We start from the raw sequence: 22,080 nt of genomic DNA, 5'->3' as shown, positions 1-22,080 counted from the left end.
TGGAGGCAACCAGAGCTAAGGCCCTCCACCCATGGAGGCAACCAGAGCTAAGGCCCTCCACCCATGGAGGCAACCAGAGCTAAGGCCCTCCACCCATGGAGGCAACCAGAGCTAAGGCCCTCCACCCATGGAGGCAACCAGAGCTAAGGCCCTCCACCCATGGAGGCAACCAGAGCTAAGGCCCTCCACCCATGGAGGCAACCAGAGCTAAGGCCCTCCACCCATGGAGGCAACCAGAGCTAAGGCCCTCCACCCATGGAGGCAACCAGAGCTAAGGCCCTCCACCCATGGAGGCATAGCCATGCCCAATGGATATATATTATGAAACCACTGCTTTTCTCTCATCGCATGAACATGCACTGCAGCTCTCTATTAAGACGCAAGCCCTTTTAGAAATTGCATAATAGATGCCAGTTGGAAAATATATACTAATCATTACATTGAATAATTTATAAGTATTCTTTAAAGGAATCTACTAATATTGCAGGTTTTACATGATTTCTTTGCTAAAATTATTACCGTAATTAAAACCATTTTAAAAAGTTAACCTTAATGAGCAAATAGGTGGTGTAGATGAAAAAAATAATAAAAATAAATAAATAAAAGAATGAAACAAAAAGGAAAATCAACTGTATACTTGTCCTTTGCACTCAGTACCATGTGCCCATGTGGTTTTCTGGCATCAACATCCAGCAGCTAACCAATCAGCGGCTTTCACTTCTCAAATAGTCATCTTATTCAGACAGAATACTAAGGCTGCGGCACCGACGTTACATCTCAAGCCAAATACTGATGCCAGGGGACAAGCAGAGACGTCTCCCATTTTGTCTTCCTTTTTAATTTCTTAAATTTAATAGGCCAGGAGAGTAACCCCTTGAACCCAACTCTGTACCACCCTTGATTTATCTTAAATGCTGGGACCCCACAGTGCAGCTACCGCTGCTACCTGTGGCTTCAATTATTGTGTACATTTGTGACATGTGGGTGTGAGCCACATGCAGAAAAACAACCTAAGGCGAATATGAGCTTGTGATGAGTTTTCAACTATGCATATTTTTGCAGAGTCAAAAATACAGCGTCTTTAACAGTTCCAGCAAGGTAGATAAGATTTATAGATTTTTTTTTTCCTCCACGTAAACCGACCTGTGGTGCGCTTTTCAAATTTGCAAGATGTCAATTCCTTGTGCAGGTACTCTGAATATTCTGTGTGGGTATTCTGCACCGTCAAAAAAAAAAAAAAAAACTCACCAAAAAGCTCATAGTGGGAATGTAGCCTAGGGAAAGATGCTGGTGGTCCCTCAGGTTGTGCCCATACAGTTTATCAGGGTTTCTCCATAAGTGCGCAGCTACTCAAAGAAGTGGTTAAGGATTTTTATTTATTTATTTATTTTTTTTATAGTGGGTATTTGGAAAACTCTAGATATGACCAAGCAAACTAAAAGAAGAATGAGTAATCGTGTCAAAATTTGTACAATGAAAGGGAAAAATGAATATAAACTTAAGAACTTTTGTAAATCCAGATTAACTATAAACTGGCATAAAGAGCAGTAGTGATTGCAAAACAATCCAAGAGGTAATCCTGTAATAAAATCTGTGCTGTATGAAGGTATAACTACAATGAAGGGTGTAAACTAGCAGCCCAGGATCAGATGTACACAGGGTGAAAACGTAAAAAAATAGCTGAGAAAAGATCTACCTCGTAGACCGCACTACAGATTCTACGTGATCCTCGGCCAGGCAACATGACTAAGCAAAACTGAAGCCAAGAGAATAAATAACTCAATATACAAGGCAGATTAGGCAACATCCACAGCCATGACCCAGTGCTCCGCTTCACCCTTGAACTGCAGAGATAAGTGTGTCACAGAGCAAAGGTTTCACAAGTAAAAGCAAAGCCTTTGCAGCATTTAGAAACCTTAAACATTTAAGGCTGCGTTCACACATTGCTTTTTTTCCTGCGTATTTCCTGCTTTTTTTACCTGCGTTTTTTTACGCAGGTAAAAAAAGCACCTCCATTCACACACTGCTTTTTTTCACGGAGGATGCAGGAGAAATGAAGTGTGAGGATGGAGGATTACACCTGTATGTAATGTAATGTATGTGTATGTAATGTAATGTATTGTAATGTATGTGTGTGTGTAGTGTGTGTGTACTGTCTGTGTCTATGTGTCGTGTGTGTGAGTGTCCCCCTAGCAGTGTATGTACAGACAGCTTCTGGATGCAGTACATACACTGCTTTAAAAGAAATAAACTATGGATACTCGCCTATCCGATGGATGGGAGAGGCGTCCGCTCCGGTCACGCGGATTCCAGCATCTGCCGTGAAGCGATCAGCTGACCGGCTTGTGATCACTTTACGGCAGGAAGCTGCAAGCGGCGGGACCGGAGCCGACGCCGGCTTGTCATCGCTTCACTGAAGATGCTGGCACCGGAGCGGACGCCTCTCCCATCCATCGGATAGGCGAGTATCCATAGTTTCTCCTGCGCCTCCATCAAAAAGCTATGGAATTACGCAGTGTGTGAACACCACTGCGTAATTCCATCGCTTATAACGGGCACAATAGGAGAAAGCGCAGGAGGCAGCTGCGTAAAGAATTGACATGTCAATTCTTTACGCAACTGCGATTAAGCACTGCGTAAAAAACACACAATGTCTGAACGGCAAAGTGAATTTCCCATTCACTTTGCTGGCAGACACAAGGCACATTGCGTATTTTGAAAAAGCGAGCGCAAAAAAACGCAATGTGTGAACGCAGCCTAAAAGCAATTTGCTTACATTGATCATTTGCTCTCGGGCCCAGGGTTCTAAGAGAAAATCTCATTTCTGAGCCGTATTTGTCAGATGTGATCATAGTCTTAAGCCCCTCACACACATTAAAGTCGTCCAACCTACCTAATGTGTATGGTGAGCTTTCGGGGTGGGTGGGGGTTCACACTTGCATTTGGTAATCCCATTTGCTTCTAGTCAAGACAGAATATGAAGGCTGCAGCGTATCAGAGACTGCTTATTGGCGGCTGGCGTCATGTCACAATGTTTATGCTAGATCACCAGTGGGTTACACAGAAGCAGTGCCAGTCTCCAATAGAATTCCTCACCCTGGGACATACAGTCATGGCCAAAAGTATTGCGAATGAGACAAATAGTAATTTTTCCAAAGTTTACTGCTTCATTTTCTGTAATGGCAATGTGCATATACTCCTGAATGTCAAAGAGTGATCAGCTTAACAGCAATTACTGTACTTGCAAAGTCAATATTTGCCCAGAAAATGAACTTTAACCCCCAAAACACATTTCAACATCATTGCAGTCCTGCCTTAAAAGGAGCAGCTAACATCGTTTTAGTGATTGATCCATTAACACAGGTGTGGGCGTTGATGAGGACAGGGCTGGCGATCAATCAGTCATGATTAAGTAAGAATGACATCACTGGACACTTTAAAAGGAGGCTGGTTCTTGGTATCATTGTTTCTCTTCAGTTAACCATGGTTATCTCTAAAGAAACACGAGAAGCCATCATTGCACTGCACAAAAATGGCCTAACAGGGAAGAGTATCGCAGCTACAAAGATTGCACCTCAGTCAACAATCTATCGCATCATCAAGAACTTCAAGGAGAGAGCTTCCATTGTTGTCAAAAAGGCTCCAGGGCGCCCAAGTAAGACCAGCAAGCGCCAGGACCGTATCTTAAAACGGTTTCAGCTGCGGGATCGGACTACCAGCAGTGCCGAGCTTGCTCAGGAATGGCAGCAGGCGGGTGTGAGTGCTTCTGCACGCACTGTGAGGCGGAGACTCTTTGAGCAAGGGCTGGTTTCAAGGAGGGCAGCAAAGAAGCCACTTCTCTCCAGAAAAAACATCAGGGACAGACTGATATTCTGCAAAAGGTACAGGGAGTGGACTGCTGAGGACTGGGTCAAAGTCATTTTCTCTGATGAATCCCCTTTTCGATTGTTTGCGACATCTGGAAAACAGCTTATTCGGAGAAGAAGAGGTGAGCGCTACCACCAGTCTTGTCTCATGCCAACTGTAAAGCATCCTGAAACCATTCATGTGTGGGGTTGCTTCTCAGCCAAGGGAATCGGCTCACTCACAGTCTTGCCTAAAAACACAGCCATGAATAAAGAATGGTACCAGAATGTCCTCCAAGAGCAACTTCTCCCAACCGTCCAAGAGCAGTTTGGCGCCCAACAATGCCTTTTCCAGCATGATGGAGCACCTTGCCATAAAGCAAAGGTGATAACTAAATGGCTCATGGAACAAAACAGAGATTTTGGGTCCATGGCCTGGAAACTCCCCAGATCTTAATCCCATTGAGAACTTGTGGTCAATCATCAAGAGACTGGTGGACAAACAAAAACCAACAAATTCTGGCAAAATGCAAGCATTGATTATGCAAGAATGGACTGCTATCAGTCAGGATTTGGTCCACAAGTTGATTGAGAGCATGCCAGGGAGAATTACAGAGGTCTTGAAGAAGAAGGGGCAACACTGCAAATATTGACTTGCTGCATTAACTCATTCTAACTGTCAATATAACCTATTGGTACTCATAATATGATTGCAATTATATTTCTGTATGTGATATAAACATCAGACAAACACTAATAAAAACCAGAGGCCAGCAGATCATGTGAAAATATAATTTTGGTGTCATTCTCAAAACTTTTGGCCATGACTGTACAAAGTTGTAAAGTACGGAAAAACCCCTTTAAGGAATTCTATGCAATTGCTTCCAGGGATGTGGTGCCGGAGTCGGTATAAAATGGACCGACTCCTAAAATATATAATAAATTGGGTAGAGTAGTTCAATGCAGAATGTGCTGAATATTTTTTCATAGGAATTTGGGAAAGTTATGAAATGTCCTATAAATCGCTGTTCTAATCCTGATCTAAGGCTACATTCACACACAGCGTTTTTTAGGATACGTTTTACAGCTGCAAAAACAGATCAGCTTTTTAAAAAACCACATCACCTGAAAAGGTTTTTAAGCTCATAGATAATGTTTTCAATAGCAAAAGCTGATTACAAAAACGCCGCACAAACTGACATGCTCATTCTTTGTGAGGATCCGTTTTTTACTTTGCTGGGATGCCCAGAATCACTGCATTTTACTGGAAAAAACGGATCCGCAAAAACGCTGTGTGTGAATCATGGCAGTAGCCAGCGAGGGGTGGGGGTGGGCAGATGCCCCCCCCCCCCCCCTAGAGGCAAGGGCACGCACCTATCAAAACTCACTTGTATGCTGCTGTGCTCCCGTCCTGCAGCGGCTCCAGACTGCAGGGGGCAATCTCCCCTCCTGTCCTGTCTTCTGCCGTCTTCACCAGAGAGAGGAGGGGGAAGGGTGCCTGCCCTGCACAGGATCCGATTCCAGGGCCCCGAGCTGGAGAAAGTGAAAGTACTACTGCTCATCTCTGTCACAGGAAGGTAACTAATGCTAATATTGTAGGTGATTATTATGTGCTCTCTGTACAATGTGTGAACTATATGTGCAATGTACTATTTGCTGTCATCTGTCTATCACACTCCATCCCTCTATCCATCCATCCCTCCATGACTTTATCTAATCTTATCTATCCCTCCATCCTTTCATCTATCCCTCCATATGGCTATCTATATATCCATCCCTGTATCTATCTATCTCTCCATCTATCCATCCCTCTATTTACCTATCTATTCCTCCATCTATCCCATTATCTATTCATCCATCTATGACTATCTAGCTATCTATTTAAATATAAGCAATATATGTGGGAGTCTGAGTCGTGGAGTCGGTGTAAGGGAAATTGAGGAGTCGGAGTACCAGGTTTGGCTTACCGACTCCACAGCCCTGATTGCTACGACAAGTCTTTAAAGTTGTCAACCAGTAGACTCCGTTTCCAGATTGAAAGAAGACACATGTTCAACTTATAACCTAAAAGTGTTGATCCAGAGGGCAAAAAAAAACAAACATTGAGGCAATTACCAATTGCCCCATATTAGTGGGAAAATTCATTTACGGCTCCAAATATAGCCACCAGATTAGTTCCCAGGATCAATGTCTTATCTCAAAAACTAGTACCTTGTACCCAAAAACTTTCTGCCATGCCCAGTGGTGCAACATCATACTCTCAGGCTATGACCAAATCTGTCTTGGGATGGAGTAACATACTGCTGAAGATCCTGAGGCTCAATTTACAACTCTAGCATCTTGTAAGGTGTAGCTTCTGCAAGTCACCACAGCAATGCCCTTTGAGACAATGCAGAACACAGCTTGAGATACAATGCTCATCGTCCCTCATGGTAGATGCAACTCTAGGTGCCCCTAAGCATTCCAGGAATCTGGCAACAATTTGTAAGGAGTGCATGCTCATTTATAAAATAGCTTAGTCACTTACTTATTTTTTTCCAGAGTAATAGTACCTTAAAAACACTATCCTGGAAACTTAGGGCATAACATCTGATGAAGGATCCAAATCTATTGAGGACACAACGTTACTGTGACAGTTATAATACATATCAACAAATAATGTTGGAATATCTTGGCTGATTTCTTTAGACTTTCCCATGGTGCTACACAAAGAGGCAGTGTGTTTCAGGTGCGCATTAAAATACATCCACAGGTGTGTCTCCAATTAACTCAGAAGCTTCCAAACACAGGACATCATCATATGGGCAGTCCAGAATTGTTTAAAGGCATAGTAATCTTAATGTATGTAAACTTTTGACTTTGCAGTAAGTAATAAAAATGCCTTAAGCAAAAGATAGGAAAGACAGCGCACATAGGGCTTTATCCGTATAAAAGTAAATACCAGGTCCCACAATCAGTCTGACTCACCTTCTGAGGTTGTGTGAGTCACAACCAACTGTGAAGCAGCTGTCAGATGGCCGCTGCAGGAGACCCCGCTGATCAGTAAACAAATGAGAGGAGATAAGAAGCTGGGCTGATCCTCCCTGCTGGTCCAGAGACACAAGGATTAATAATAAACCAAAACTTTCTTTATTACTTGGCCTATGCGTTTCGTGGCTACACTGCCACTTCCTCAGGGCCTACGCTTTTCGTGGCTACACTGCCACTTCCTGAGGAAGTGGCAGTGTAGCCACGAAACGCGTAGGCCAAGTAATAAAGAAAGTTTTGGTTTATCATTAATCCTTGTGTGTCTCTGGACCAGCCCGGAGGATCAGCCCAGCTTCTGATCTCCTCTCATTTGAAAAATGCCTTAAAACATTCTCTCTCATCATTCTGGCATTTGGCAAATATTAAAAATTATGGTAATCCTAATTGACCTAAACCGGAGAGGTTTATTCTGATTTCATGTCAGATATTGAGAAAAACATGCATATGTGTCTATTTATATAGTGTATGTAAACTTCTGGTTTCAACCGTAGTACTTTTTGCCCTGCTTGATTGGCTTTCTCCTGGCTAATAAAAGGTATATTTTTGTACATCGTAATCTTTAGGAATAAAATGTAAAATATTTTTATATTACTCTCCCCTTCCTGCACTTGTTAGTGGGGTTAACATTTGGTGCATTTATTTGTGCCAGTTAATGGACTAAGTGATCCAAAACTTTTGCATAAGGCCAGAATAACAGCTAAGTATATTATGACCTATATTGTTTTACCCTTGAAGCTAAAATGCAATGACATGAGGCCACTCTTCAGAAGTCAGGCAGAGATTGCAGTATGTTCTCCTTTAGCCACGTTACTCCAGCAGTGGACATTGAACATTGTACTGCAATTCAATTCAGGACACGATAGGACTTTGATACTATTTGTGAAAGATATAAGGGCATCTGGAATTCAAAACTAAAAGGGGTGAACACTTATATTGGACATTACTGAAGGGACATAGGCGTTAATATGCATGTTCTCTGTGTGTGTGGTCAGACCATCTAATTTATTCTATATAAAAGTAATTGTGTAATCTGTATGCTGAAATTATAGCCCCCTAATAGAGGAAGGCCAAACTTTCTCTTTTACTTTGATGGCTGTCAAGGAAACATGACTTTGAGCCTTGTATCAGAAAAAAAATTAAACTTCTCTCCTTACAAATATTATGAAACTGAACACCACAATTTGGAACCTATAAACAAAAACACTTTCATATCTGTAAATACCCTTGTAGATGTTCCTTGGAACAGCAACTGTCATTTAACCAAAACACAATAGATTAAAACATTGTAGGAATATATATCTCATCATAAATGAAAAATACTCCAATTTTTAACACTTTTACTTCCCTCTGTTTAAATGGTTTATATAAGCTTGTCATCATCTATTGCTTCCATGTGTTCCCCTTGGTGGTACTGTGATTGGTTACTTGACAGAACCAGTCTTCTTCCCCTCCTGGCAGCTGACAATACAAACCTTCCTCACTAATCCTGCAGAAATATTGCCATTCCAACCCTTCACAAGATATTTTAAAGCAGGGCTGTGGAGTTGTAGTCGTGGAGTCGCTGTCGGTATAAAATGGACCAACTCCGAAAATACATAATAAATTGGGTATAGTTGTACAATGCAGTATGTGCTGTAAATGTTTTCATAAGAATTTGGGAAAGTTATGAAATGTCCTATAAATGTCTGTTCTGTTCCTGATCTAAGGGTCTAGGCTTTTAGCTGAGATGAATCTGTGCTGCACTTTATGCACATGCTCAGATGCTCAGTAGTGAGGCAGTGCTGTGGAGTTGGAGTTGTTAGTCAGGGAAATTGAGTCGTCGGAGGTTTGGCTTATCGACTCCACAGCCCAGTCTTATAGCAGGATAAAAATACTTCCCATAGCATTTCTCAAGGAGTCGTACATAGTTGTAGTACTCAAATTATAATACCTAGGCATACTTCATATTAAGAGTTAGACCTTATAATAATGCTTCCATAAATAAAAAGAAAATGGAGGTCATTCTAAACTAATCTTACATCATACCATCATTTTGACCTCAGCAGTCACATGATGGGGGTTGATGTTACCAGGGTTGTGGAGTCGGTAAGGGTATGTGCACACGATCAGTGAAAGTGCGCTGCGTGCAATCCGCAGAGGCCAGATGTTACAGCATAGTGGATGGCATTTATACAAATCCCATGTCCACTATGCGTCTGTGGCACACCCGCAGAAACAGACATGCGGTGCGTCTTTCCAGACCGCAACATGTCTATTTCTTCCTGCGGGTCCGCATGCAGGCTTTCCCCATAGACCTAACTTGTATGGGGAAAGTCCGCATACGAGAGAGAGAAAAAAAAAAAAAGCCAGCGCTCATTTGCATAATGAGCTGAAGCCGGAGGCGGCTTCTCCGCCGGCTCCCGATAGTCTGCACATTCCCTAAGCCAAACCTCCGAATCCAACTCTTCAATTTCCATGACACTGACTCTAACTCCGACTCCATGACTCCCTCATACATGGCTCATGTTTAAGTGATAAATTAACTGTAGCACAGATTCGTCTCCGCTAAAAGTCTAGACCCTTAGATCAGGAATAGGACATTTCATAACTTTCCCAAATTCTTATGAAAAAATATTCCCCACAAACTGCATTGAACTATTGTACCCAATTTATTATATATATATTTTAGGAGTTGGAGTCGGTCCATTTTATACAGATTCCAACTCCACCAAAATGGACACCGACTCCGGCTCCACAGCCCTGCATGTCACACTTCAAACTGGATGGGGGGGGGCAGAAAACGAGTAGGCTGAAGTTACGGTACTGGAACATAGGCTTATTTACAAGTAGGCCACGTTTAGACAGGCCAACCACGGCCATTAAATGACCACTAATAAGTTTCATGCGAGAGAGCAATGTTTTATGACCTGTTTAGACAGGCTGACTGTACTTCATGTGCACAGAACAATTGTTAAAGGAAAAAATGAGCAATAGTAAGTACACAGTGCTATATCATATGATGACTGCGATATATTTAAAAGGATAAAAACGTTGATGGGAGTGCTTCATTACTATGATCAATCTGTTGATACAGATCAAGCTATCGGCAGCATATCGCCTGTTTACATACGTGGAAAAAGGATGTACTATGTCACCAATGGCAATTAACACTTTTCCACAGGATAGCAGAGGTACGTGCACTTTATAATTTCCTTTGTGGGGTCCATCGTTTTGACCATCATGTGTCACAAATCCAACGAAGCTTCCAATAAGAGCATGGCCTCACACAACATGTATTTTTAGTTTGATTAGAGGTTTCACTTTTGTCTCCAATGGATTTGTATTTTTTTTGTCTTCACTTAAAAACCCTCTGAATGTATATATGGCAACTTTTTTTTGCAGGGATAGAGTACATGGGCGTTGAGTGGCACGAGTACACGTTTGTATATGCGGGATATTCCTCATCACAAGTTAATAAGACAACGTGCGCTATTTCTTTAGACGAACACAGGCATATTTTATACACGGGTCCACCTGTGACAAATGTATGGACAAACCCCGGGCAAGGTAAGGAGCAAAAAAAAAAAAAAAAAAGAAAAAAGATTCAATATTATGGTTTGGTTGTATAGTATTGTAGTTGTAGCAGCTAGCACCTGTTCACGATAGCACGGAAGTGTTGAGCAGTTTTGTAGTTTTTTTTTTAATTAAATTATTGTTTACTGATCAGAGTCAGAATTCTGAGATGTCCCAGGACTCCTTTATCCAAACGAAGAATGGAGAAAAGCAGAGGGTTCCTCCTAATGCAGGACAGTGCCAGACCTCATGTGGCTGGAGTGTGTCAGCAGTTCCTGCAAGATGAAGGCATTGAAGCTATGGACTGGCCCGCCTGTTCCCCAGACCTGAACCCGATTGAGCACATCTGGGACATCATGTCTCGCTCCATCCACCAATGTCACGTTGCACCACAGACTGTCCAGGAGTTGGCGGATGCTTTAGTCCAGGTCTGGGAGGAGATCCCACAGGAGACCATCCGCAACCTCATCAGGAGCATGCCCGGGCATTGTAGGGAGGTCATACAGGTCACGTGGAGGCCACACACACACACACACACACAATACTGAACCTCATTTTGACTTGTTTTAAGGACATAAAGCCCCCGTCTCACATAGCGATATCGCTGCTGAGTCACGGTTTTGGTGACTCACCAGCGACCTCACCAGCGATGTCGCTGTGTGTGACACTTTGCAACGATCAGGCCCCTGCTGTGAGGTCGCTGATCGTTGCAAAGTGTCCTGGACCATTTTTTGGTCGTTGGCCTCCCGCTGGCCAGCACACATCGCTGTGTGTGACCAGCGGGACCAACGATCTGGCTGGTAACTATGGTAAACATCGGGTTACTAGGGGCACGCGCGCACTTAGTAACCCGCTGTTTACCATGGATACCACTCTGCTACGGTGCACGGAGGCTCCCGCGCACCGTAGCAGAGTGGTATCCATGGTAAGCAGCGGGTTACTAGGGGCACACGCGCACTTAGTAACCCGATGTTTACCATAGTTACCAGCCTGCTCCTGCTTGCAGCAGGCTGGTAACGGGAGCAGGACATCGTGGAACGATTCTTTCCACGATATCGCTGCTCCCCTGATCGCTGGTGAGCCCGCCTGTTTGACAGCTCACCAGCGATGTATTAGCGATGCAGCAACGATCCCTGACAGGTCGTATCGTTGTCGGGATCGCTGCTGCATCGCTTAGTGTGACGGGGCCCTTACATCAAAGTTGGATAAGCCTGTAGTGGGTTTTTCCACTTTAATTTTAGGGGGGGGTGGGGAGACTCCAAAACCAGGCCTCCATTGGTTAATAAATTTGATTTCCATTGATGATTTTTGTGTGATTTTGTTGTCAGCACATTCAACTTTGTACAGAACAAAGTATTCAATGAGAATATTTCATTCATTCAGATCTAGAATGTGTTGAGTGTTCCCTTTATTTTTTTGAGCAGTGTATAATAAATTGGATACAGTAGTTCAATGCAGTTTGTGGGGAATATTTTTTCATAAGAATTTGGGAAAGTTATGAAATGTCCTATAAATGTCTGTCCTATTCCTGATCTAAGGGTCTAGACTTTTAGCTGAGATGAATCTGTGCTACAGTAAATTTATCACAAACAAGAGCTATGTATGAGATAGTCTGAGTCGTGGAAATCGAGGAGTCGGAGTCGTGGAAATCGAGGAGTCGGAGGTTTGGCTTACCGACTCCACAGCCCTGGCTCCTACGGCATGGTGGGGAATAAGATTACAAGATCGTCTTAGCTATGAGCCCCCCACATTTCCATTTGATTGTTCCACCATAAGAACCTTGTCACACAGCAAGCTTCTGGTGTTATAAAACAGGAGCATGTAAACTGTATTCCCATCTAGCTATAATCTGGCAGGGAGAACCCGGCCTCGCCTATGACTGCAACCACGATGAGCGAGCCAAGATCACCTTTGTACAGAATGCAATGTTTACTCACAGTGAACTGGAAAGTCATGGCCACAACAGATTAAACTTTGAAATTATACTCTGATGAACTCAGGGGAAGTACTCTGAACCCCGATCAAAATCACAATAGAAAAGAATTTTTTTTCCATGATTAACCAGAACTTGTGTGCCCTTTCAGGAGGGAAAAAAAAAACCTGCTTGACCATAGAAACTTTGATGCACAAAGTACAAAGGAGCTTTATTATCTAATCAGAAGATATACAGCCATGTACTGAAGGCATCATGATAAAGTCAGATTATGGTGGATGAATATACGAAACACACACACACACGTGTGTATATGAGTGCAGGTGAGATATAGAAGAAGGTGAAAACTACAGATTAGACTATTCATGTCCCTTTACTTCAGAAACGCATGCACAAGGATGTCCCATACAATATGGCAGACATAGGTGTTAACATGAAGTGAACACAGCCTAAAAGGTTTTCTGGCCATCGGGTGGCACTGAGTTTTGAAGCTGGACAAAGAAATAGGCTAAGAAAATAGGCAAACCTATTTAACCAATTTATTTTAGGACTGGTTATTCTGGGGGACTAGTTTGCTTCCCTCTAATAAACCTTGGTATGAATAACTACAGTGACAAAAAAAAAAAAAAAAAAAAGAAAGGGCTTTAGGGAAACGGTACAAGACATCTGTCTAATCATGAAATAACAGATTTTATATTGCCAAGTGAGGTCATCTTCACACTTTGCTGTAGGGTCCTGGTTGTGGTACTAATACCCAAGGGAAACGCATGCTGTACTGTATACAATAAGGCTGAGGCTACACGAAGACATGTATCACATGAGAACAACTATCTGACAAATCGCATGACAAAAACAAGTGGAACTTGTCCGTGACTTACTGTGGTGCAATTTTTGAGTTGCAATTTTGCTGTAAGACAGCCCAGCTGCAGATAAGTTGCACACAAGTCTCATGTGTACAACTTGCATTGAAGTCTATGGCAAGTGTGTTGTGCGCAACTTGCAAACAGTGACAGAAAATCTGACACATTTGGAAACATTTGCTACTCTGTAGCAGCAAGTCGCAGAACGCAGCACAATAGAAAAACATTGCATCCAATGTTGCAATGTGTCGCTGCAATTTCAGTGTGGTGCAACTTGTCACTGTGTAGCCCCAGCCTAAACGGTGCTGAGGAACAATGGTCTTCAACATAGGTCCTCAATGTCTGGCATATGTACTGCAAGAAGAAAGTTAAAGAGGTTGTTAAATGGTCTTAATGGTAGATTTGGAGGCACTTTAGTTTAACTTTGAGTAGATGATTCATTGTTTATAAAGTTGAGGAACACTGGTCACTGAACCCTTTAAAAGGGAGTCCGGAGGAGAACACATGCGGCTACATGCACCGGCAGCATTCAACCAGTGATCACTCTGGCATGAGAGTGCTGTCAATCAGAAGGAAACAGAGGAGGCAGGATGGTGCAGCAATCTCTCGGGTAGGTCAAGGGTGCACCGATGCCTCCTCATTTGCATATGAATTTAAAGCTATCTTCTTAGGCACTGTACTAGTGTGGTTGTTATAGGGTCCAAGTTCTCTACAACACTGTATAGCTCATTGAAAATACATTTTAGGGGTGAAGGAAATGGTTGATTTGTACCAAGATCTGTGTCCTGATGAAAAACAGGAATGACAAGAAAGCTCCTCTCCAAATACAGAGTTAGTAATCTTGGGGTACGTGCACAAGACGTCTTTCAGGCGAGTACGCTCCATAACTCACCTGGATAAGCGGTAAAGAAACGCTAAAAAGGATGAACATATGCACAAAGTAAAAATGACTCGCTGCGCATAGGGTCAGTCTTTAGAGCTTCTTTTAACCAATTCACATTTTGAAAGACATACTGCGGTTAATAGAAGTGACCTGGTCCTTCGTCAGGCAACTTCCACATATTCATAGATTTCTATGGATACTACATACTAGTCAGGTGGCACATTAGTGTAATATCTGGTCAATTACTCAATTTGGGGCTATTCAAGTAGCACTGCCATATTGCGTTTTTTCCCTGCCATCTTACCTCACCTTCATGTACGCTACCTGTACGACAGAAATATAGACATGTATGTGATAAATGCTGCCGGAACAGTTAACAGTGACTTTTGGCAGGTGTAAGGCAATATATAGTGCATGTTAGGCGCCGGGCGCTTGTTGGATCAGAAATGGGTTCTGAGTCATCAGCGGATTCTGTGGTCTTCCATTCTGGTTCAGCCAGGGCTGATGCTGCACAGCATCGCCGTCGGTCCCAATGCACGAGATGTGCAAGTTGCATCTCGAGTGTTTGTGCCTAGCACTATGAAGTATAGTTTGCGGAGGGAGTCAGGGCTCCGGCAGCCTAAGTCCAAGATGCATCACACTGAGCATGCCCGTGACATGGTAGACCGTGATTGGTGGTTCGGGAACCAGCTGATCCGGTGACCTGGCACCGCCTGATTGGTCACAGGTGACGTCACCAATGGTGCGACAGTGGGGCAGGGCTTAGTCTTTAAAAGGCGCGCTAAGATCATAGAGCATGATGCTGGTGTGTGGACGTCTGTGCTCCACGTGTAGTTTCTGCTTGGCAGGTTAGCTCCATAGAGGCAGGCTAGTGAAAGTAGGCAGGTAGCTTCGCCTTGCACACTGGCTCTGTCAGTGGGGGTCGCCTTACACCCCGAGCAGCCTGCAGGACCACGTGGAGAAACACTCCTGTGTCCGGTAGCAGGCCGGCAGAGGGCACTTACTGGCCGGCGTGAGTCACACGCATCTTAGCGCCAATCCCTACAGCGTAGCGCCTGGACCGAAGACAGGGCTACTGCTTTTCCCCCGGTCGCACGTCTCCTTGCGGTTCTTGGAGATTGTGTGAACCGCTGAAACCCGCTGCGTGTGCATTAACACAGAGTGGTTCTTCAGTTAAGTAGGTGCTATCCCGGTCACTCTTCTCCCGTGCAGTTAACGGAGATAGAGCGAACCGCTATACCCGTTCCTGTGTGCAGTAACACGGAAGGGTTTAACATTTAAGTTGGTTACTTTACTTTCCACCCGTTCGGCAGCAGTCCTCCAGGCTGCATCGCGGACCCCAGGGTCGGTTGCGTTCCATTTTAATAAAGTTGTCTGCAACCGCCCTCCTAACAGTGCACATGACAAATTCTCAGACATAAATGATACAATGTCAATAAAAGCCATGGGGTTCTGTAGCTAATGGTAATAATGTAATCTTTGTGGAGTCACACAAGAATAATATTTATATACAGGTTTAAAAAAAAAAAAATAAAAAAAAAAAAAAAAAAAAAAAAAAACACCCACGCCTCTCCAAAGCTACAACATTAAGACATGGATACAGTAAAGCCTTCCAGCTTCGGTAACTTGTTATTACTCTTGCAAAAGGGAGAATAATCATATGTAGATGAGGCGATCACTCGGGACCTATAATTTCCCATGCAGTGTAATCTGGCAGGTGGCCACCAACAAACCCCTGGGCGTGTGAATTTAAAGGACATGGCTGGGGTAACTAACCGTATGATCACCCCAGGCCTCGCCAGGTCTCTAAACGTAAATAATGTGTGAAAGCAGGATCAACTCAGCCTCTGAATGCTGACAGGAAGGTTCATAAAGGCGGCCATATTAGCTAGAAGTAGCTGCTGGATGAACAACCATTAGGCTATGTTCACACATTATGTTTTTTTCAATGTCGATTTTCTGCAGCAAAACCTGATCGCTTGCCAGGAGGTTGTTCAGGATTTTTGTTGCTGTTTTCTTGGTGCGTTTTTTTTTCACTGTCCTTTTGTCTCTGTTATGCATGTACATAAAGTTCAGTGGAAAAAAAAAACCTCATTCTGGTTTAGGCACAAAAAAACACTGAAAAAAACACTGAAAACTTGACACCTGCATTTTTTTCACCACCCATTACTTCCAGTGGGTGGAAAAATGCTGAAAGAAGTGACATGTTCTATTTTGCAAAAAAACAAACAAACAAACAAAAAAAAACACGCAACGCACAAAATCCAGAACAAAAAAAAAAAAGACCCATGATGTGTGCATGAGATTTCTGGAATCTCGGACTTTGCTGGTTCTGTTAAATGTAGCTGAGAATTTGCATAAAAAACGCATAAAAAAAAACTGAAAATACCAAGATGTGTGAACATAGCCTTAAACTGACTATCACTGCTCTATGACTGCTTCACCAACGCAATGGTACATTTTTGTCCACATTGGCTGACCAGCAACAACGGAAGGGGGGTTAACACCAGCAGCATCCCCTTTCGCCATGGGACGGTGGGGGGGGGGGTAAATCACCATCAGCATCCAGTCCTCCTCCACCCAGGGGTTCACTATCACCCCCCAGCATTGGATCATCAACAGCACCCCTCTCACCCTCCAGCAGGCCATCACTAGCACCCCCCACACCTCAGCAGTGCATCACCCGCAGCACCTTCCTCATCCTCCAGCAGGCCAATCACTAACACCCCCACATACCTCATGTCCCTGCAGTGGCTCACCAGCAGCACCCCGTCTCTCCAGCCAGTGGATCACTAGCATCCCCCAGCAGTGCACCCCTCTCTCGTTCAGCAGGGGGGGTTGAATCACCAGCAGCACCCCCCTTTGCCCTCCAGCCAGGGGATCACTAGCACCCCCCCTTTGCCCTCCAGCCAGGGGATCACTAGCACCCCCCCTTTGCCCTCCAGCCAGGGGATCACTAGCACCCCCCCTTTGCCCTCCAGCCAGGGGATCACTAGCACCCCCCCTTTGCCCTCCAGCCAGGGGATCACTAGCACCCCCCCTTTGCCCTCCAGCCAGGGGATCACTAGCACCCCCCCTTTGCCCTCCAGCCAGGGGATCACTAGCACCCCCCCTTTGCCCTCCAGCCAGGGGATCACTAGCACCCCCCCTTTGCCCTCCAGCCAGGGGATCACTAGCACCCCCCCTTTGCCCTCCAGCCAGGGGATCACTAGCACCCCCCCTTTGCCCTCCAGCCAGGGGATCACTAGCACCCCCCCTTTGCCCTCCAGCCAGGGGATCACTAGCACCCCCCCTTTGCCCTCCAGCCAGGGGATCACTAGCACCCCCCCTTTGCCCTCCAGCCAGGGGATCACTAGCACCCCCCCTTTGCCCTCCAGCCAGGGGATCACTAGCACCCCCCCTTTGCCCTCCAGCCAGGGGATCACTAGCACCCCCCCTTTGCCCTCCAGCCAGGGGATCACTAGCACCCCCCCTTTGCCCTCCAGCCAGGGGATCACTAGCACCCCCCCTTTGCCCTCCAGCCAGGGGATCACTAGCACCCCCCCTTTGCCCTCCAGCCAGGGGATCACTAGCACCCCCCCTTTGCCCTCCAGCCAGGGGATCACTAGCACCCCCCCTTTGCCCTCCAGCCAGGGGATCACTAGCACCCCCCCTTTGCCCTCCAGCCAGGGGATCACTAGCACCCCCCCTTTGCCCTCCAGCCAGGGGATCACTAGCACCCCCCCTTTGCCCTCCAGCCAGGGGATCACTAGCACCCCCCCTTTGCCCTCCAGCCAGGGGATCACTAGCACCCCCCCTTTGCCCTCCAGCCAGGGGATCACTAGCACCCCCCCTTTGCCCTCCAGCCAGGGGATCACTAGCACCCCCCCTTTGCCCTCCAGCCAGGGGATCACTAGCACCCCCCCTTTGCCCTCCAGCCAGGGGATCACTAGCACCCCCCCTTTGCCCTCCAGCCAGGGGATCACTAGCACCCCCCCTTTGCCCTCCAGCCAGGGGATCACTAGCACCCCCCCTTTGCCCTCCAGCCAGGGGATCACTAGCACCCCCCCTTTGCCCTCCAGCCAGGGGATCACTAGCACCCCCCCTTTGCCCTCCAGCCAGGGGATCACTAGCACCCCCCCTTTGCCCTCCAGCCAGGGGATCACTAGCACCCCCCCTTTGCCCTCCAGCCAGGGGATCACTAGCACCCCCCCTTTGCCCTCCAGCCAGGGGATCACTAGCACCCCCCCTTTGCCCTCCAGCCAGGGGATCACTAGCACCCCCCCTTTGCCCTCCAGCCAGGGGATCACTAGCACCCCCCCTTTGCCCTCCAGCCAGGGGATCACTAGCACCCCCCCTTTGCCCTCCAGCCAGGGGATCACTAGCACCCCCCCTTTGCCCTCCAGCCAGGGGATCACTAGCACCCCCCCTTTGCCCTCCAGCCAGGGGATCACTAGCACCCCCCCTTTGCCCTCCAGCCAGGGGATCACTAGCACCCCCCCTTTGCCCTCCAGCCAGGGGATCACTAGCACCCCCCCTTTGCCCTCCAGCCAGGGGATCACTAGCACCCCCCCTTTGCCCTCCAGCCAGGGGATCACTAGCACCCCCCCTTTGCCCTCCAGCCAGGGGATCACTAGCACCCCCCCTTTGCCCTCCAGCCAGGGGATCACTAGCACCCCCCCTTTGCCCTCCAGCCAGGGGATCACTAGCACCCCCCCTTTGCCCTCCAGCCAGGGGATCACTAGCACCCCCCTTTGCCCTCCAGCCAGGGGATCACTAGCACCCCCCTTTGCCCTCCAGCCAGGGGATCACTAGCACCCCCCTTTGCCCTCCAGCCAGGGGATCACTAGCACCCCCTTTGCCCTCCAGCCAGGGGATCACTAGCACCCCCTTTGCCCTCCAGCCAGGGGATCACTAGCATCCCCCACCCGCAGTAGTGGATCACAAGCAGCTCGCCCTCTAGCAGGCCATCACTAACACTCCCCCTGACAGCTTCCATGTGATCACCCCTACATCCTATCAGCCATGGCTATGGCCCTGTGATATCAGCCGCCTCCTCTGTAGTCGGGGATACAGCTACAGGAGCCTCCATATCCCGGATCATACAGGACGTGCTGCTCTCCACCCTGTACATACAGGCTGCCCGCGGCCCACTCACCTCCTCCAGGAAGCGGGTGACATCGTACACCTTGTGGTGGAGGATGATCCAGGTGCTCTTGTTGTTATTGTGTTTCTGGATCTCGTCCAGGGTGTAGTACTTCACGTCCTTCTTGTCGGCCATAATGTCAGAGATCTGCACGCAGCTACCGCAGCCTCCCAGTCAGTACTGCTCACTGCTCCTTCCTGGACCGGGTACAGACTGCCCTCCCTTACTCTGAGGCGCCCTCCCATTGGTTCAAAGCAGGTCAAGAAACATCCAATCAGGACAGGAGGAGGTCCTCGCTTTCTATTGGATAGCAAGAATAATTGTGAATTGCTAATTGGTTGCCGTTAGGGCGGGAAAGTTTCAGTGCAGGCAGAGCCGAGTGTGCGTGACTAGGCAGCAGCGGCGTCTCCTGTCAGCGCCTCACCCACCTGCGTGTCCTCCCTCCCGTGTGGGGCGTCCGAGTTCAGACTGAAGTTCATTCTTACAGAGACGGTGTAAGGGTCAGTCAGGAGCTAATGGCTGCCCTGTGATGGTATAGCTGTGGCGCACGATGTCTGTGTGAAGGGAAAATCATGTTTATTGGCTATACGTTATATCACGGGCCTGTACATACAAACATTTAGTATTTTTATTCACTTTGTAAGGCTATGTGCCCACGTTGCATTTATGAAGCAGAAAATTCTGCTTCATTTCTGCAAGTCCTCTCCCGGAAAAACGCATGCGGAATTCCAGCCTTAGGCTGTGTGCCCACGTAGCGTTTTTCAAGCGTTTATGCTGCGGAATTTCCGCAGCGGAAACGCTTGTAAAACGCTAGGTAATCCGCACCCCATGGTCCCCAAGGGGATTCCGCATATTCTATGCACATGCTGCGGATTTTTCCGCAGCGTTTATGCTACGTACAAAAATCCGCAGCATGTCATTTAATTTTGCGGAAGCGCAGCGGAACTCCCGCCATTGACTTGCATTGAAACGCATAGAAACCGCGACTGTACATTTGTACAAGCGGCTTCTATGCGTCTCTATGTGCGGATGGTACCCAGTTCTGGAGGAGAGGAGACTCTCATCCAGACCTGGGTACCATTGTACCTGTAAAAAAAGAATAAAATAACAAATAAAGTTTATACTCACCTGTCCGGCGTCTTCTCTCTGAATGCCAGCAGCGCTGAAGGACCTGCGGTGACGTCACAGTCATGTGACCGCAGGCCCTTCACCGCTCTGTCTCGCGATATGCCGGCAGCCGGGAACAAGCCAGGAAGCAGCGCTGCAGCCACGCCAGGACCTCGGGGGTGAGTATAGCTTTATTTGTTTTAATTTTTACGGTTCACACTGTATAAATCCATGCTGTTTGCATGGATTTATACAGTGTGACCTAGTTGTCAAGCACTTTCCAAGTGATGCTATCGCCTGGAAAGTGCTTGTCAATCTGCATGCGGAAACGCATGTGAACCCGCATGTGGATCCGCATGTATTCTGCAGGAAAAACGCATGCACAATCTGCATGCGTTTTTTTCTGCCAGGGATATGCAGAAATGCTGCAGAAATTTTCTGCTTCATTTCTGCATCGTGGGCAAAAACAAAAACGAGTTGTGTACACCCGCCCCTACATGAAGAAAACGCACACAGCACGTCACATACATAATGTCGCCAGCGGATAATCGGAGCAGGCGTCACCGGCTGTGCTGGATGGGGTTCCTCCTTCAGGAGATTCTGCTTTTTGGGGGGAGTTTTTCAGTTTTTATGTGTAAATTTGCTGTGGGTTCCATGAGGGCTCCGCCTTACAGAAGTGATGTGCACAATGGTTTTTTTGCAAGCGTTTTTCAAAGCCTGAAAAAAAAAAACCCATGATCGTAAAACTGAATATATCCACAGCGAAGTGGATGAACATTTTAACAAATAGACTTTCGAGCGTTTTTGTCATGGATTCGCTCCACAAAACGCTGTTTGAGCATCGTCTTTGCTGTGTGTTGATTCATCTAAATGAAGCTTGAAATTTGCTTAAAGGGGCTTTCTGGTTTTAGAAAACCTCTGTTCCCTGGCTGCACTTTGTTTAAAAGAAACAAACAAAACGAGCTTTACTCACCCTCCCTGGGTCCAGTGTGGTGTCTTGTCGACAGTGCTGCAGCCAACCTGTGAGCTCAGCTCAGCATCTTGCACCGTCAACTTGGGCACAGCTGCTGAGCTTAGTTATTGCCTGCAGCGTTGTGGATATGACATTAAGGGTCCGTGCCCAAGATGCGTTTTTCAAGCGTTTTTGCTGTGGAATTTTTGCAGCGTAAATGCTTTTAAAAAGCTTGGTAATCCTTCTCCCATTGTCCCCAATATAAATTCGCAATTTCAATGCCCATGCTGCTGAATTTTCCGCAGCGTTTTTGATGTGCGGAAAATTCTGCAGGATGTCCATTATTTGTGCGTTTACGCATGCGGAATTGCCTTCTCAATGCATTAGAAAACGCAAGGCAATTCCGCATGTGTAAAACGCGCGAAAAACGCGTGTCAAATTCCACACGCGTTTTTCCAGGCAAGGACATGCAGAAATGAAGCGGAAATTTTCCGCTTCATTTCTGCATCGTGGGCACATAGCCTATAACACTGCAAACAATAACCGATAGCGGGGGCAGCAGGGAAGTCTTGTTCTGGGCCCAGGCAGGGTGAATCCCGATGTAAACACAGGAGGGAGAGACCTGTCAATTACCTGCAGCACCACTGGGAAAAGCTGTCTGGGGAGCATATAAGGAGATGAGATTAGATCAGCACCACTACAGGCGATTGACAGGTCTTGCCTTATGTATACACAGGGAGTAATTTAACTTTAGTGTTCATCGCACCACTCAAAAAATTGTAATAAAAAGTGATCA

The 22,080-nt window shown here is 46.3% G+C and overlaps 1 protein-coding gene across 1 annotated transcript in view; it reads right to left on the bottom strand.

Annotated features, from left to right (window-relative positions):
• Nucleotides 1–19,461, bottom strand: part of CYB5A (cytochrome b5 type A) — a 34,508-nt gene extending 15,047 nt beyond the window's left edge. Inside the window, exon 1 of the mRNA XM_073678952.1 lies at nt 19,238–19,461. Coding sequence (XP_073535053.1) covers nt 19,238–19,360 — 123 coding nt within the window. The 5' untranslated portion in view covers nt 19,361–19,461. The remainder of the gene's footprint in view (nt 1–19,237) is intronic.
• Nucleotides 19,462–22,080: the final 2,619 nt, after the last annotated feature.

The sequence above is a fragment of the Phyllobates terribilis genome, unplaced genomic scaffold, assembly GCF_046119375.1.
Source record: "Phyllobates terribilis strain yellow unplaced genomic scaffold, ASM4611937v1 Scaffold_4__5_contigs__length_816908805, whole genome shotgun sequence".
Classification (NCBI taxonomy): Eukaryota; Metazoa; Chordata; class Amphibia; order Anura; family Dendrobatidae; genus Phyllobates; species Phyllobates terribilis.
This window is presented reverse-complemented; position numbering and strand designations above follow the sequence as displayed.